The sequence below is a fragment of the Equus caballus genome, chromosome 8 (assembly GCF_041296265.1).
Source record: "Equus caballus isolate H_3958 breed thoroughbred chromosome 8, TB-T2T, whole genome shotgun sequence".
NCBI lineage: Eukaryota > Metazoa > Chordata > Mammalia > Perissodactyla > Equidae > Equus > Equus caballus.
Genome location: NC_091691.1, coordinates 42,721,417 through 42,737,818, shown reverse-complemented (window position 1 = coordinate 42,737,818; position 16,402 = coordinate 42,721,417). Strand labels below are relative to the sequence as shown.

The window sequence follows — 16,402 nt, the reverse complement described above, 5'->3', positions numbered from 1 at the left end:
TCAAAAATATTAAGCATTTAATATTTATATTTCATTTCCTCAGTTACAAATCAATGCTTTAAGATGAGTTCAGAGTAGACACCCGCATGATGACTGGCCATTGTGACAGGTGGTTATGACCCAGCGGCTGCGATGGCAGCACCAGCCACTGAGCTGGTGTGGGAGCCGAAAGCCTAGAAATATCCAGGGGCAGCTTTCCTACAGGTGACCTGGAGCAGTGAGGGCCAGCTAGGTACGGGGTCATGGGATCAGTGTGGCTGCCTCCCCCAGTTTGCCATCTTTTAGAGGAGAGCTGCCTCCTTTTGTGCCTCAATACCACACGGCTCAGAGGTGTTGGGATCAGACTATATGCAGTTGCTTAGCAAGTGTCTTACAATTTTACGTTCAAGGCAAAGTACCAAACCTGGTCAGTTCTAAAGCCGTCCTCCCCCTGCACGCACCCCCCAGTTACATCTACTTGATACTGTCAGCATTTCATGCATTTTGTCCTCCTTTTGGTTACATTGGGTCCTCTTCTGCTTCCATCAAGTAATTACAGCTCTGATTTGTACGGTACTGAAGCATCACTTTGACCTTTTGTAGTAGATATTACACTCAGGTAGGTTGGCCAGACTTAAAAAATAAAAATATGGAAAAGGAGAGAAAAGCCAGGAATGGGTATGTTATTGAGGTCACTCATTACTTTAGGCAAAAGAGCTCAAAAAAAAAAAAAAAAAAAAAAAAACCCCAAACATGATACTCAGTTAAATAAGGATTGCATGTGACATCCTTATACTCAAATATTAGTCACCATTGATCTGAAATTCAAATGTAGCAGGGTATCTGTGTTTTACATGGCAACCTCACAGAAAGGTCAACCTAAGTTGGCATATTGAAGCCCAGGGAGCCACACGGCACTGTTTCTCCTCTGGACTCCTCGCCCCTGGAAGAGTTGCCTGTAGGGCTGTGCCTGGGTGGCCCCACCTGCCAGGGCCGAGTTAACGTTTCATTCCAGAAAACTTACCATTCTTTGTCTACCTCTACCCCCTGCTTATGAAAGCCAACAGCAGCTGTCATTGGGACAATCTTTTTTTATTTTTATTTTTTTGAGGAAGATTAGCCCTGAGCTAACTACTGCCAATCCTCCTCTTTTTGCTGAGGAAGACGGGCCCTGAGCTAACATCCATGCCCATCTTCCTCTACTTTATACGTGGGATGCCTACCACAGCATGGCTTTTGCCAAGCGGTGCCCTGTCTGCACCCAGGATCCGAACTGGTGAACCCCGGGCCGCCGAGAAGCAGAATGTGTGCTCTTAACCACTGCGCCACCAGGCTGGCCCCAGAACAATCTTAATTGAAGTAAATGATATACTTTTTTATCCCCGTGTGAGAAACTCAATTTTTGGTGTGACCTTTTTCAGAAGGCTACAGACACTCTCAAAGAAATGGCTCTTGCTTTCTGTAATTGTAGCTGGAATATTTAGCAGTTTCTTGCTTTTTATTGGAGTCAAGGCACTCTGGTTCAGACAAGAGTCACACTTGTTATCCCCTCTCCGATGTCCTTCTATTTTGACTTCATCGGGACTTCTGAGCCCAGGGTGCCTGCACGCATGCCGTTCACTCTCTCTTGGTCTCAGGGATGTGTGGTGACAGTGTAGGCAGCAAAAACCAACTGTGGATTACACCACTGCTTTGAGCCTCAGTCTCCTGTTTATTGCTGAAAACAAAACAGACCCAAAATGGAATCACATGTGCTAAGCCCCACGTCACCAAACCGAGTCTTAACTTAATTACACTTTCAGCTCTCCGAGAAGTGGAATCGTAAACTGGTCACTCAGGAATCACCTGAGCAGCCCTAGTTAGGTAATCTTCCTGATAGATTCCTGCCATCCCCTAAAGGAAAATAACTTTACTATAACCAACTCACTTCTTTGCCTAGTATAACCTCCTTATTCCTGCTCCCTTCTGCCTATAGAAGTCTTTCATTTTGTACAGCTCCTTGGAACTCCTTTCTATCTGCTAGATTGGATGCTGGCCGAGTCAAATTTATTTTTGCTCAAATAAACTCTTAAAATTGTTACTATGCCTCAGTTTGTCTTTTAACAGTTCTGGTGTCAGAAGTGGGATCTTGAGGAGAACCCCAAGTGGCCACAAGAGCAATAAGCAACCAGGCATAAGTACTGTTGAGCCATTTGAGCTCGCTGCTTTCTCGCTGCCTCTGGAGGTCCTGGGTAAGTTTCTCAGATCCCAGCTCTGCAGCTTTTGCATTATGAGCTTTCAGACTTTATTTGAGCATTTCTTTTTCTGCTCTGCAGAAACCAGCCAGAGTTAGACTTGGTCCAACCTGGACACCAGACTGGGTCTGGGGTCAGACTGAGTCTGACTTAAGCAGGATTGGGTCCAGCATGAGGCCTCAAGTGAATAAAATTTTAAGACTGAAAAAACAGGTTAAACTGAAACCTGAGTTTTATAATTCAAGATAATCTTGAATTATAGTGGCCACAGTGGAGAACTTTTAACCTAGATAAGCTTATTCATTTACAAGGGACCCTAGAGAAAAAGGGGTCTCAGCCAAGCACTTATCATAAAGGGTGGAGGGAAAACTATTTTTCCTCCTCTAACGTTGGTGGCCAGGATGAGACCTGCTGGGACCCTCCACTCTCTCCACAGTCTGCGGACAGGATTGTGGGAAAACTGGGAGAAGCCAGCAATGGGAGAGAATTCTTACCAAAGTTTCGTCTCCTAGATCTCTGTCTGTTATGCTTGGTCGAGAAAGGAAGGTAAAATTTCATGTTGTCCCTTTCCAAATTCAGGTGGCAGAGGAAACACTTCTAAGAATTAGATCTTTGAATTGCAACTCGTGAATTTGCTTTCAAGTACCCATTGATTGTCAATGCTTTCTCTCCCAGGGGCAGCTATATTGCCTTCTTTGAGATTTTTCTTATTTCTTGAGATAAGCCTGTATTGCTGTAAATTTCCCTCTTAGTACCACTTTTGTTTCATCCCATAAAACTTAGTATATTGTGTTTTCATTTTCATTTGCCTTCTGGTATTTTCTGACATCACCTTTGATTTCTTCATTGATCCAATGGTTGTTCAGTAGCATGTTGTTTAGTCTCCACATGTTTGTGACTTTCCCAGCTTTTTTCTTGTAGTTGATTTCTAGTTTCATACTAATATGGTGGATATGAATTCAATCTTCTTAAATTTATTGAGGCTTGCTTTGTTTCCCAACATATGGTCTATCTTTGAGAATGTTCCATGTGCACTTGAGAAGAATGTATATTCTGCTGTTTTTGGATGGAGTGTTCTATGTATATCTGTTAAGTCCATCTGGTCTAGTGTTTCGTTTAAATCCACTGTTTCCTTATTGACTTTCTGTCTGAATGATCTGTCCATTGACATAAGTGGGGTGTTAAGGCTGTCAATTTCTCCCTTTAGTTCTGTTAATAGTTGCTTTATACCCTTTGGTGCTCTGTGTTAGGTGCTTATATAAGTGTTATGTCTTCTTGGGGGAATGTCCCTTTTATCATTATATAATGCTCATCTTTGTCTCTTGTTATCTGTTTTGTCTTTAAGTCTGTTTATCTAATGTACCTATGGCTATGCTCACTTTCTTTTGCTTGCCATTTGCTTGAAGTATCATCTTCCATTCTTTCACTCTGGGCCTATGTTTGTCTTTAGAGCTGAGATGTGTTTCTAAAAGGCAGCATATGGGGCTGGCTCCGTGGCCGAGTGGTTAAGTTCACCCACTCCGCTGTGGCGGCCCAGGGTTCAGATCCTGGGCACGGACATGGCACCGCTCGTCAGGCCACCTTGAGGTGGCGTCCCACAACAACCCACAACTAGAAGGACCTGCAGACCTGCAACTAAAATATACAACTGTGTAGTTTGGGGAGATAAAGCAGAAAAAAAAAAAAGAGAAAGATTGGCAACAGTTGTTAGCTCAGGTGCCAATCATTAAAAAAAAAAAAAAGGAAGACTGGCAACAGTTGTTAGCCCACGTGCCAATCTTTAAAAAAAAAAAAAAAAAAAGGCAGCATATTCTTGGGTCTCATTTTTTAATCCATCCAGCCACTCTGTGTCTTTTGATTGGTGAATTCAATCCATTTACATTTAGAATGATTATTGATATGTGAGGGCTTAATATTGCCATTTTATCTTTTGTTTTCCAGTTGTTCTATGTTTCCATTGTTTCTTTTTCCTTGTATTTCTGTCTGCCATTTCAGTTTGGTGGTTTTCTGTGTTGTTTTTCTCTATTTTCTCTTTATTTGTGATTTGTGATTCTGCTCTGATTTTTTTATTCTGTGGCTACCATGAGCTTTGTATAAAAGATCTCATACATGAGATAGTCCTTTTTCTGATAAGCCTCTTCTCTCCCTTAGCCTATGCAAGTTCCATCCCTTTCCGCTTCCCCTTCTATGCTTTGGCTGTCACAATGATTCTTTGTTGTGTTGTGACTTTGTGACCAAATTGTAGTGGTTATAGTTATGCTTGATGCTTTCTTTCCCTTTATCTTTTATAATTATGTGTTTACTATCCTATTCTGATATAGAGCTGCAATTTTCTGATTCTGTCTATCTCCTTGCTCAAGGTTTTGTAAACATTTGCTTTTTAGTTTCAGATAGGAGGGCTCCTTTCAACATTTCTTGTAAGGCAGGTTTAGTGGCAATGAACTCCTTCAGTGTTTTTTGTCTTGGAAGGCTTTTATTTCTCTGTCATAACTGAAGGACAATTTGTCTGGATAGAGTATTCTTGGTTGGTAGTTTTTGTCTTTCAGTATTTTGAATATATCATTCCACTCTCTCCTAGCCTGTAGGGTTTCTACTGTGAAATCCACTGAAAGCTTGATGGGGGTTCTTTTGTAGCTTATTTTCTTCTGTCTTGATGCCCTTAATATTGTTTCTTTGTCATTCACTTTTGAAAGTTTTAATATTATATGCCTTGGAGAAGGTCTTTTTGCATTGAGGTAATTAGGAATTCTACTAACTTCATGTACCTGCATGTCCAGTTCCTTCCCCAGGTGTGGGAAGTTCTCAGCTATTTTTTCTTTCAATAAGCTCTTTGTTCCTTTCTCCTTCTCTTTTCCTTCTTGGATACCTATAATCCTTATGTTACTTTTCCTAATTGAGCCAGATATTTCTTGAAGAATTTCTTCATTTTTAAAAAATCTTAGTTCTCTCTCCTCCACCTGAATCATTTCTAGATTTCTATCTTTGAGCTCACTAATTCTCCTCTCGTTATGGTCGGCTTGATTTTTAATGATTTCTACACTATTTTTCCTCTCATTAATTGTCTTTTCATCTCTAGAATTTCTGTGTGGTTTGTTTTTGGAGTTTCAATCTCTTTGGTGAAGTACTCCTGTTCGTTAATTTTATTCCTGAGCTCATTGAACTTTCTGAGTTTTCTTGTAACTTGTTGAGTTTCTTTACGACAGCTATTTTGAATTCTCTGTCAGTTAGATTGTAATCTTCTGTAATTTCAAGCTTGGTTTCTGGAGCGCTGTCATTCTTCTACTATTCTGCTATGTTACTGTAGTTTTTCATGGTGTTTGATGAATTGATCCTCTGCCGGCACAGGTGTGGTAGGAACCACCTTTCTTATTTGCGTAAAGCTTTGGTTACTTTGGTTCTGAGCTGATCTGGTTGTATTTGAGAGCCTGCACTTTCCACTCTCCACTGCCTCTGCCAGTGGCATTGCCAGTGCCCTCCTTGTGCTGCTTGTGCCTCTGGGTTTGCTAGTGCCTTGCTGCATGCAATGTCGCTTCAGCCTCAGGTGTTGCCCCCATGATCACCAGGCTGTGAGCACTTCTGCTTCCGGGGTCACCTGGGTCTTGTGTTCCTCCACTGGCTCCCCATGGGCTCTCCATGGGCTCAGATGCTGCTGCCTTGTGCACTGGCTGTTCTTCCTGGTTTGTCTGGGGGTGCGGATTGCACCACTGCCAAGGGTGCTAGGTTCATGGGTCTTGCCATCACTGCCGGGGCCCCAGGGACCTGGGGAATTGTATGCAGCCCCTGCTGCTGGTATAGCTGGTGTTGAAGGTGCTGCCATTGGGAGCTGGATCACCAGTTCTGCTGTAGTTCCTGAAGGTCCTGCCACTGCTGGTGGGAGCAGGGGCTAAGCAGGGAGAAGTTTTTGTTGTTGCTCGCTGTACAGCCTCTGGTCTGTGGTGCTAGCCAGAGTGTTTTGAAAATTCAGGTCAGGGTGCGCCACCCCAGCTGGGAAAATCTGAGTTTTGTATACTATCCCCACTGTTGGAAAGACCTGGCCACTGCCAGCACGGGTGGGGGAGGGGGAGCAAATGCTGGATCTGCTGAGAGATGGGCAAGGAACAAGCCAGCCAACTTTTTCTGCCTCTGCCACAGCTGCTACCAGATGAGCAGGCTGGGTCTGCTGGGAGATGGGCAGGGAACAAGACCCACCTGTTTTCTTGCAGGCATGCAGGCCAGTGTGAGGATCCATGCCCTAGGTTGCTGCTGCGAAGGGAGGGAGAGGAGGCTGCTCCCCTAGTTCCACTGCCTCCTGGAGCTCTAGTCCACCCATCTTCAGATGTATAGATGCATGGATCCCTTAGGCATCCTGTTGTGCTGTGTAAGGAATCTGTTGGTCAGTGGATGTCTGATTGGTTGTAACTTAGAGAAGAGAGACAAAGGGAACAACTCACTCTGCCATGATGCTGACATCTGTATTGCCTTCTTATTTGTCTCCTTTTGTGTCTTGAGGACTTAGCTTGGCAACTGTCAGGTTGGGGTACCAAAATATGGCCAGACTAAATGTGGGTTGCACTGCATTTGCTAGACATGGCTGGAGGGAAATGTGAGTTGCACTGCATTTGCTAGACATGGCTGGACGGAAATGTGGGCTGCGCTCTTCATTTGCAGCTAGGGTCCTACCAACTGTTGCCAGCTCTCAGGGAAATTTTCTAAATCTTTCCTTTTATTAGCTGTCTTTAGGAGTGGCTCTGAATCTTGAGAGGATAGTATCTTTTACACCCTCTTTGGGGATGCCTCTTGCATCCAGGGGTTGTTCAATACTGCCAGGAATATTAACAATTTGTCCAGGCTGAAACTTGACAAGATATATGAAAAGATTTTTTTTTAACTAACTCTATGATCAGAAGTTGACCAAATTGGAAACTAACATTCAGAGCTGACAGAAACTTTTTTTTAAAGGCGTTTTCTCCAAAGCTAAAATGAAACTATGTGCCCAGAAGGAAAGAAAAATATTCTTAAGTGTTTATGGAAGGATTTACTAAAATATCCCAAAGACACACAGCTCTAAATAGAGAACATAGAAATCTTTTGATTTCCATCTTAGTTGAAGATCTTCCTGATACAAAGAAGCAAATTGAAGATAATGTAGTTGGATGGGTAGGTCAGCCTCTTGATATCATTCAGGTTGCAAGCCAGATCTTTTTTTTTCAAAGATTGGCTCTGGTGCCAATCTTCCTTTTTTTTTCTTTTCTCTTCCTCTCCCCAAAGCCCCCCAGTACATAGTTGTATATTTTAGTTGTGGGTCCTTCTAGTTGTGGCATGTGGGACACCACCTCAGCATGGTTTGATGAGTGGTGCCATGTCCATGCCCAGGACCTGAACTGGTGAAACCCTTGGCTGCCAAAGCAGAGTGTGCAAACTTAACCACTTGGCCACAGGGCCGGCCCCAAGCCAAATCTTTGTGGAATTAAAAAATATACTTGTCTTGGGGCCAGCCCGGTGGCGCAGAGGTTAAGTTCGCACATTCCGCTTCTCGGTGGCCCAGGGTTTGCCAGTTCAGATCCCGGGTGCGGACGTGGCACTGCTTGGCATGCCATGCTGTGGTAGGCGTCCCACATATAAAGTAGAGGAGGATGGGTATGATGTTAGCTCAGGGCCAGGCTTCCTCAGCAAAAAAAAGAGGACTGGCAGTAGTTAGCTCAGGGCTAATCTTCATCAAAAAAAAAAAAAGAAAAAAAAATATATATATATACTTGTCTTACAAATTGAGTCTTCACAAGAATGGAAATGTGTCTCTAGAAACAATCCAAAGCTCACCTATCCTTTTTACCCAAAGGTGAAACCTCCCCTGTTCATCTCAAAAGGCTTGTAGGTATTGTAAAAGATCCAGACTTAGGGAACAATAGTCCTTTCTGGAGGAACTTGCATTCTTTCTCTGTGCCTTTTGAGATCTAAGTATTCTACCCGGTCTTCTCTATAAAAGGAAAGGCCATTGAAAACTCAGCCTATGAAAAATCTTTAAAATCTTTGCCACATATATTAGTGAAAAGTTTAAGCCATCTGAGTAGCTAACCTTAACTTATTCCATCTGCCAGAAACATAATTTAGATCCAACTGTTCTTTTATAAACTAGTGAGTTTTGCATTATACCTGTCTCAAGGCTAAAATTTTAAAACAAAAGCTACAAGATCTCTGTTTGCATCTGCCCGTATGTTTGTATGTGTCTATGTATGTAAGCTTTAAATGTGTGACTTTTCCTACCTCTAGATGGCAGTGCCAAAATTAATTTGTAAAGAGCTCTATTTAATTAGCTTAAAGACAAATAAGTGTTATATAAATCAAGTATACTCTCAGAAATATAGGAACTAACCCAAATGTTTTTCAAGTTTACATGATCTAGCATAATCTTCAATAAATAAAAGCTAGTTTAAGTTTGTTGGTTTAATTAAAACAGGCATGTCTTTAGAGTTATCAGCATTAAATATAATGCAAGCATACAACTTTTATTCTACTTAGGTTTACTAAAAATCAAATAAGCTCACATTACAGAATTTGTCAGCAAGAAAGATAACTTTTAGCTGTTTAACGTCTTGTGAAATTGTCATGACTAATCTAAGCATAACCTTAAGAACAAGTGAATTATGTAGCTGTAAATAAAAGTCTATAAATGAACTTTTCAACAATAATTATATGTCTACTTAAAAGAGTTTCCAAAATCTTTTTGGTAACTTGAAACCTTAAAGTTACACAGAGACAAATTAAATGATGGCTATTCATTGAATATATAGATCTTTTCCAAATAAGATAAAATACTGAAACATTGATTACTGAACACAGGTTTATCCACTTTTCGCTTCCTTTTACAGAGGAACTAAAGCTATTTGGGTGTATCAGTAAATAAATATATTTTGTGTCACACTGGAAAATTTCCTATGAAGAAGAATATGCTTCTAGAAATTATGAAATGCACAGTATGTATAAATTTGCCAATCCACAGAATGCTAGTGTAACAGTCCACAATTGCTTACTTCTTAGTTTTCACTGGAAATTAAGGATTCTAAAGGTTAAGAATTCTAATCAACATAAGTAATTAAAACTACTTAGAAATCATAAGGGTGAAAAGAAACAACTGTGTATGAAAAGTAGGTGAGGAAAGTAAAATGATTGTTCCAGAATGAGAAAGAGAAGAAAACATAGGACAAAATCTGAATGGATATAAAAAAGTTGTAAGCTTGTAGATAGAGAATCTTGTGAAAGGAATTTTATGTGTAGTCAAGCTGGCTAAGACTGGAATGGATTTAAGGTGTTTTTAAAAAATGAGTTTAACTTCAACGTACACTGGTGCAAAATTAGAATTTGGTTTTCTCTCTGTTAAACAACAAAGTTTTCTTAGATTATCGGTCTGCTCTTAAGAAATTGTCAAAGTTTTTTGTTTGTTTGTTTGTTTGTTTTTTTACCTTTTAAGTAATCTGCCTGGACAGCGAAGATTTTCTGTCTTACCAAAATCAGTTTCTGTGCTTCATGGCGTCTTTCTCAGGTCCTTGATTACTTAAGAAACCCCAGTCTTCTCAATATTCAGAAAACTGACTTTTGTTCACAACTATATAACCTTCTGTATTTGCCTTTAACACCTTCTATTTTCACTGGTTACATAGACAATTTAAGTATTATTTCATAATGATCTGTGATCATATTTAATCAAATGTTCAAACCTTTTGACATTTTCTCAAAATCAAATTCTTAAGCTTTTTTCTTTTTTTTTTTTGCCTCAAACTAACTTTGAGATTTCACAAAGGGCTCCTGGAAAATCTCAAAGGATTTGTCTCATGTTGTAAAAGAGAGATGCTAAATTAATTAAGTTTATTTGGCATGTTAAAATATATGGGAAGCATTGTCAAATAAGTGATGATAAACTTTTTTAGGTTATATATATATATGGGTATATGTTACTAACATATAGGTATTCCAGAAATTGAAGTTTCTAGAAATTTGTCAATACTTTCATTGTCCAATTATTATCCTAAATCATTGTACGCCACACGAATAACTACATTTCCTTATCAAATGAGCTCTCACCGGCTATTTGACTATGGGCGTTTTTAAGTCTTTTGTCATTTACAGATAGTTGTTTTACTCTGATTTTTTCCAAGTGAGATTTATGGAAAGGACCCTACCAAGTACCCTTGACATTGACACTGCTGCCAAATTACAAAGTGTGGAAACCTGCATGCATATTTTACAACTGAAGAAGACTCCACCTGACAAGTGCTGGTGACTTCCGAATCAAACTGGCTAGAAAAGGAGCTGACGCTGAGATAGAGTGCTTTCTCCCAAGATGTCAGATCACGATTATTTCTTTCCATTCCTCCTTCTAGTGATCCTTACGCCATGAACGTCTTTATGATCCTTTTCTTCCTCTTTTGCCTTGCTGTGGCCCAGCAAGACACTGCCATCTGAGGCCATCGCAAGGGAGTGGGCAATCCAACCTCTGAACAACTGTTCATTTATCGATGCTGGTGATCCTGCAGTTCTGCTCATCACCAACTTCTCCCTGATTGCCAATGCCTCAGTTTTTCTGGAACAAATTCAGCCCCATCTCTATCATGTCAGGCACACTAACCCCAGGTTCTATTTCCCTGTCTCTGGTTAACAACCCCAGACCCAGGAAACTTTGCATCCAAGTTCTGTACAAAGAAAGGGACACAAGGTAAGGGTAAATCTACGGACCCTTAAATCTTACTGGCCTCCTTGGCTGTCACCTAGTCCTGAGTCACAGACTCAAACCGGAATTACTAGGAGGCATTCGCCATTCAAAATTCACTTGGTTCAACAGACTCCTATTCTTCTGGCTAGGAGTAAGTGCAAATGAGGCCATGATAAGGGCCCTCTCCTTAACTCTTGAAGACATTGCAGAACCTGCTGCTAAAACAATAGCTGCCCAACAAAAAGTCCCTTGACTCTCTCGCCAAAGTTCTTGATAACAGCATATCCCTTGATTGCGTTTAGCGGAGCTGGGAGGCGGCCAATACCACTTGCTGCACTTGGATGAACACTTCTGGGGAAGTTGCGACTCAGCTAAATAAGAGCACTGAACAAGTCACTGGGCTTTTTTTTTTTTAAAGATTTTATTTTTTCCTTTTTCTCCCCAAAGTCCCCGGTACATAGTTTATATTATATTCTTAGTTGTGGGTCCCTCTAGTTGTGGCATGTGGGACGCTGTCTCAGCGTGGTTCGATGAGCAGTGCCATGTCCGCGCCCAGGATTCGAACCAACGAAACACTGAGCCGCCTGCAGCAGAGCGCGTGAACTTAACCACTCGGCCACGGGGCCAGCCCCGTCACTGGGCTTTAAACAGTGACTTCTCCAGCAGTGTGTTTCTTTGCTGGTTGGTTTGGGTCTTGAGGACTATGGCTCTGAAGTCCACTCCAGACACTGGGAAATAGCCTGTTCTAGTCCCAGTAGTCTTAGTGTGCTGTATTCTCGCAAAAGCTTTAAAGGCATGTTTGCAGCCACTACCCAACACACACATGATCTCCCTGAGAACAGAATGTCAAAAAGGAACAAAGACAAGGACTGACTTAGAAGAATGTCAGCCTGACATCATGACCTGTGAATGCCACACAGCAATTCAGCAAAAACTACGACAACTACAGAGCAGTAGCTGGGAGTAGCTCTAATGCCTTAAATTTTGATCACCTCTCTCAGTTAGGCTGAGAGTCTGATCAAAAGGGGGTAATTGTTAAAAGAGACAACAGCCCAAGACAGAGTCATTTATGCTAAACCCACATCACTATGTAATTAGAGACTTAATTACAGTTTCAGCTCTCCCAGAAATGAAATCTTTTTTTTTCTTTTTTCTAAAGATTGGCCCTGAGCTGACATCTGTTGCCAATCTTTTTTTTCTCCCCCTTCTTCTTCTCCCCAAAGTCCCCGAGTACATAGCTGTACATTCTAGTTGTGAGCGCCTCTGGTTGTGCTATGTGGCATCCTGCCTCAGCGTGGCTTACGAGCAGCGCCATGTCTGCACCCAGGATCTGAACCAGTGAAATCCTGGGCTGCTAAAGCGGAGTGCCCGAACTTAACCACTCGGCCACGGGGCCAGCCCCAGAAATGAAATCTTAAGCCAGTTAATTAGGAATGGCCTGATCAACACTAATTAGGTAATCTGCCCAATAGACCCCTGTTATCCCCTAAAGTCACTTTGCAAGAACCAACCCACTTCTTTGCCAAGTTGGGCCAACTGACTTGTGCGTCGTGCTAGGGGTCAAAGCTCACTTTCCACTGGAAGCGAGATGTCACTCACAGAAGCAGCTGCAAACCCAATCGCAGCCAGCCGGACTGCGCACACACATGCTCCCCAGCGGCAGCCACTGGTGTGAGGACGGAGGAGGACCTTGCTGTGACCTCTAGGAACCAACAAGAGGGCATCACTTCCGCCTGGCTGAGGAACACAAGTAAGTTATACCAGTACGTTCCGTTCACCTTAAACAAGTATCACACCAACTCCTTGCCCACCACAGGGCACTCAACTATTTCAAAGAAAGAATGTGTACAAAAAACAAACTTTTTTTCCTCAAATGGCTGTTGAATTTATTTGCTTGATCAATAATGGTCCTGGCAAAATTAGTTAACCAACGCTGAGACAACTGTAATGAAATACTAATTTTAAAAATCCATGACACCTTGATAGAAATTAGAGTTTACACAAACAAAAAAGAAACCTTCAATATTGCCAGCAAATATAAAATGAATGTAACATGACCGACAGGACAGCAAGAAGGCTTTACACATTTATATTTGACACCTGACCATATTTTCAGTCACCATAATATCTTCTCTCCAGATTTAAAAAAATAGTATGCTGATTTCTATAACAAAGCTTTTTTCGTACAAAAATCAAATAATGGCCAACAAGTCACAACAGTGCAATAGGTAGAGGATAAAAAACCGCATCAAACAGGTGCTGAAAATAAATACTAACTAGGAGGAGAGGACAGAGCCCTCGTGGGGTTTGTTTCCATCACCGTGTGTGGGGTTTGTCTTCACAGCCATGAGAGCTGACCCACCTCATGGGTGCCATTTATTTGGACAGAGCGCGGCTGAACGAAGGTGCCTGAGAGCTGGCCCCCCAGACGCCTCAGGTCACCAGAGAAGTGACAGAAGCAAGAAAACAGGATTGGGGATCACAGCTAGCATTAAAAGGAGGTTTTCTATTGCTCAATCTCGTCAATTGGGAGTCCTCAGCAGGTTCACTGAGACGACATGGAGAATTGAAAACTTGTTTAACAGTAAATATATGGCTTATTCAGGCAAAGAGACGTTTACATTCCAGCCCAAGCAAGCAATCTAAGTCATTCTGTTTTTAATGGAAGTCAGTCACATTGACGATTCTGGTTTGAGAAACAGATCCTTTGTGTGGGTGCATTAGGCCAAGGCAGCTGCCACCAACCAACCCAGTGAGGAGCACCTGCCGATCGCTAGCCGTGAGGAGCCGGAAAGAGCCAAAGGAGCGAGGCGGCTGCTCCTCCACCGGCCACGTTGCCCCAGGGCCAGGGGGCAGGCTCCACAGGCAGCTCTGTCTGAGACCAACTAGGCCGTCCTGGTGACTCGGGTTCATGGACTGTGGTTTAGGACTGTCAAAGGAGAAGGTGACAAGGGTGGGTAATGGTAACCCCAGGAAGAGCCATTCTGGCCAGTCAGGAAATAGGAGGCAGCTCCCCATTTATAATCTGCACCGAAAAGGTGTAAAAGGCACAAGCAAGAGTGACTAGGTAAGCAGAGATCCTGGAGGGCGAGACTACGGGGCGAGCCACAAGGCAGGAACAGTATTTACCTTGTTTGGTCCCCCCTACCTTGAACGAGAGAAAGAGATCCTGATTCTGCCGTAATAAAAAAGCAAAGAAAGATGATTTTTGGTTTAAAAAGAAGCCACTCAAGGGTTAAAATAGTTATTTTAAGTTAACAAAGAAAATTAATCTTCAAATAAGCTGACACTATCTGGAAAACTCATCTGTCCCCTACAAGCCCACAATGCGTCCACCGCTTTGTCCTCCCGTGTAACCTGAGCCCGACACGGAGAAGTCATACGTGTGAGAGAGGGAAGAGTCTTTGAGAAGAAAAGACGTCTTTATAGAATGCACAGCCGAGAGCTGTGGCTCTGCCTCCCGCGTTTACAGTAAGATGCACAGTCTTGCTGGGTCTGGGGTGCCACGCGCACGGGCCGCTCAGATGGCCGTCTCCTTCCTGTCTCTGCTCGGCGATGGCTTGGCCTGCTCCTTGCCTGCCTTTGGCTGCTCTTTAGCTGCTTTTGTCTCCGGGGCGCCGTCTCTGGGTGGCTGGACGGCACCCCCGCGCCGCTCGGGCTCAGTGTCGTCCTGCGCCTGCGGCTCGGGCTTGGCTCGCTGCAGCTGGAGCAGGCGGAGCTGCACGCGCAGTTCGATGATGGCCTCTCGCTCCTCGTGGATTGCTTGATTCAAATGATTGTTCTTTATCTTGAGGAATAACAGAAATATCAGTTGTCACTTAAGCAAGAAGGTCAAAAGGACGAAGATTCAGGAGCAGAGAACAGTGGGGTATCCTACGTAAGAATCTATTTTTGTTTTAGTCAATGCAGGTGTGAAATAAGACACCGAACACAAATATGCCCAGAGGCACATAAACACCGTGACTCAGAATGGATAAAACTCAAGAACATAAACTCTCCTAATTACAAAAGAGTAAATACATCTGGAAAACATGAATGTACCAACAGAAAATAATTATTTTACTAATATTAAGTATTCTACTGTTTAAAATAGATTTATGTTTTTGAATTGGCTCCTGATTAGCCCTTAATTAAGGGGAAGGTACAAGTGACTTCAGTAGCAATTAGAGGGGGAGTTAGAGACAGGACAAAATCCTGGATTTGTCTCAAAAGTGAATGTCCTTTGTCTTGTGTGAATGGCATTATCTTCCATCTGAACTGTGCTACTTAGTCAACCCACAGAAAAGCACGATCAGTTTAAACTACCTGCATCGCTCAGCAAAGCTGCAGTGACATAAACAGGAGCTAACCCCACACCCCCAGGCACGAGGCCACGTGACTGACCTTCGCTAAAGGGGGCCCGAAGCCTGGGTTCCATGTGTGCATCTCGTCCCGATAACAGGCATTCCTTGATGCCCTTCTCCTTCCTGCTGACTAAGAGTGGGCAAGACTCAGAGCCGCCACTTTGGACCCCAAGTGGAAAAAGTCCTGTGTGGAGGATAGCAGACCTGCATGTCCACCCGACGACAGCTCTAACTACCTTGTTCAAACCACGAGAGTACTCTTTGTTACAGCAGCTTAGCCTACATCCCAAGTACTGTAAATCTGGGATGCTTTCCCCCTTAGGATTTTAATATGATCTGTGAAATGTTAAGAAAGCAAAGTAAGGTGCTAAGGTGAGACCTTCCTGGAGCATGGAAGTGACCTGGTGGCCCAGGTCTCAGCGCCTGCCCTGCTTCCCTGACACCCCCCCGCCGTGGCGAGAATCGTGACCTTGGGCCTCAGCAGGCGTCCTGTCTGCACTCTGGGCGCAGGGTCTGCGGAGAGGGCTTTTGTAGGGGTGTTTCGTGGGGAATTCTAGTTTTCTCTGCGGAGGGCAGCTCTGGCTCCCCCAGCAGCTGAGCGCACCTGAACGAGGGAAGCAAGAGGCCCCACTGCTCTCAGACTCCTCTCTAAGAAGAGAACGGCTTCTCTCTCAACCTCAGGGGAAACATCTAGAGACTTTGTTATTTAGGGTAAGAAGGGACATTCTGATCAAGACCACCGACACCCACCACGCTCTCTTCACTGTGCAGCTGTGTCCCGGTCCCCTAGGGCCGAGTTCCCTCTTGCCTGTGTGTGGCTTATGGGTTGAGACCAAGAGAGAACCCTGCCGCTCATTTTACCACAGGGAGGCTCAGGAGACTTCTCCTTCTTCCACTAGCATTTCTCGTCCTGTTCGTCTTCTCTGGGAACACAGACCAGACCATGCCGAGCTGCTCACACCAGCAGTCAGGTGAGGCTTTCCTTGAGGTGGGAGAGGAGGCACTGTGTGGCACAGCACAGCCAGCAAAGGTCACCACACCTCAGGACAGCCTGAGGAGGCCACATCTGTGCCACCTGCTCGGCGAGAAGTCAGCTCGTGCGCTTTGGTGAGATGTCCCCCGGTATCCCTCTCTATTCAGCCTCCCAGTTGGTTACCAAGGAA

The 16,402-nt window shown here is 43.3% G+C and overlaps 1 protein-coding gene across 2 annotated transcripts in view; it reads right to left on the bottom strand.

Annotated features, from left to right (window-relative positions):
- Positions 1–12,756: 12,756 nt before the first annotated feature.
- RALBP1 (ralA binding protein 1) overlaps positions 12,757–16,402 on the bottom strand; it is a 61,656-nt gene continuing 58,010 nt past the window's right edge. For both annotated transcript variants that reach the window (XM_023647458.2, XM_023647457.2), the window contains exon 10: positions 12,757–14,683. In XM_023647458.2, the coding sequence (XP_023503226.1) occupies positions 14,417–14,683 (267 nt within the window). In that variant the 3' untranslated portion in view covers positions 12,757–14,416. The remainder of the gene's footprint in view (positions 14,684–16,402) is intronic.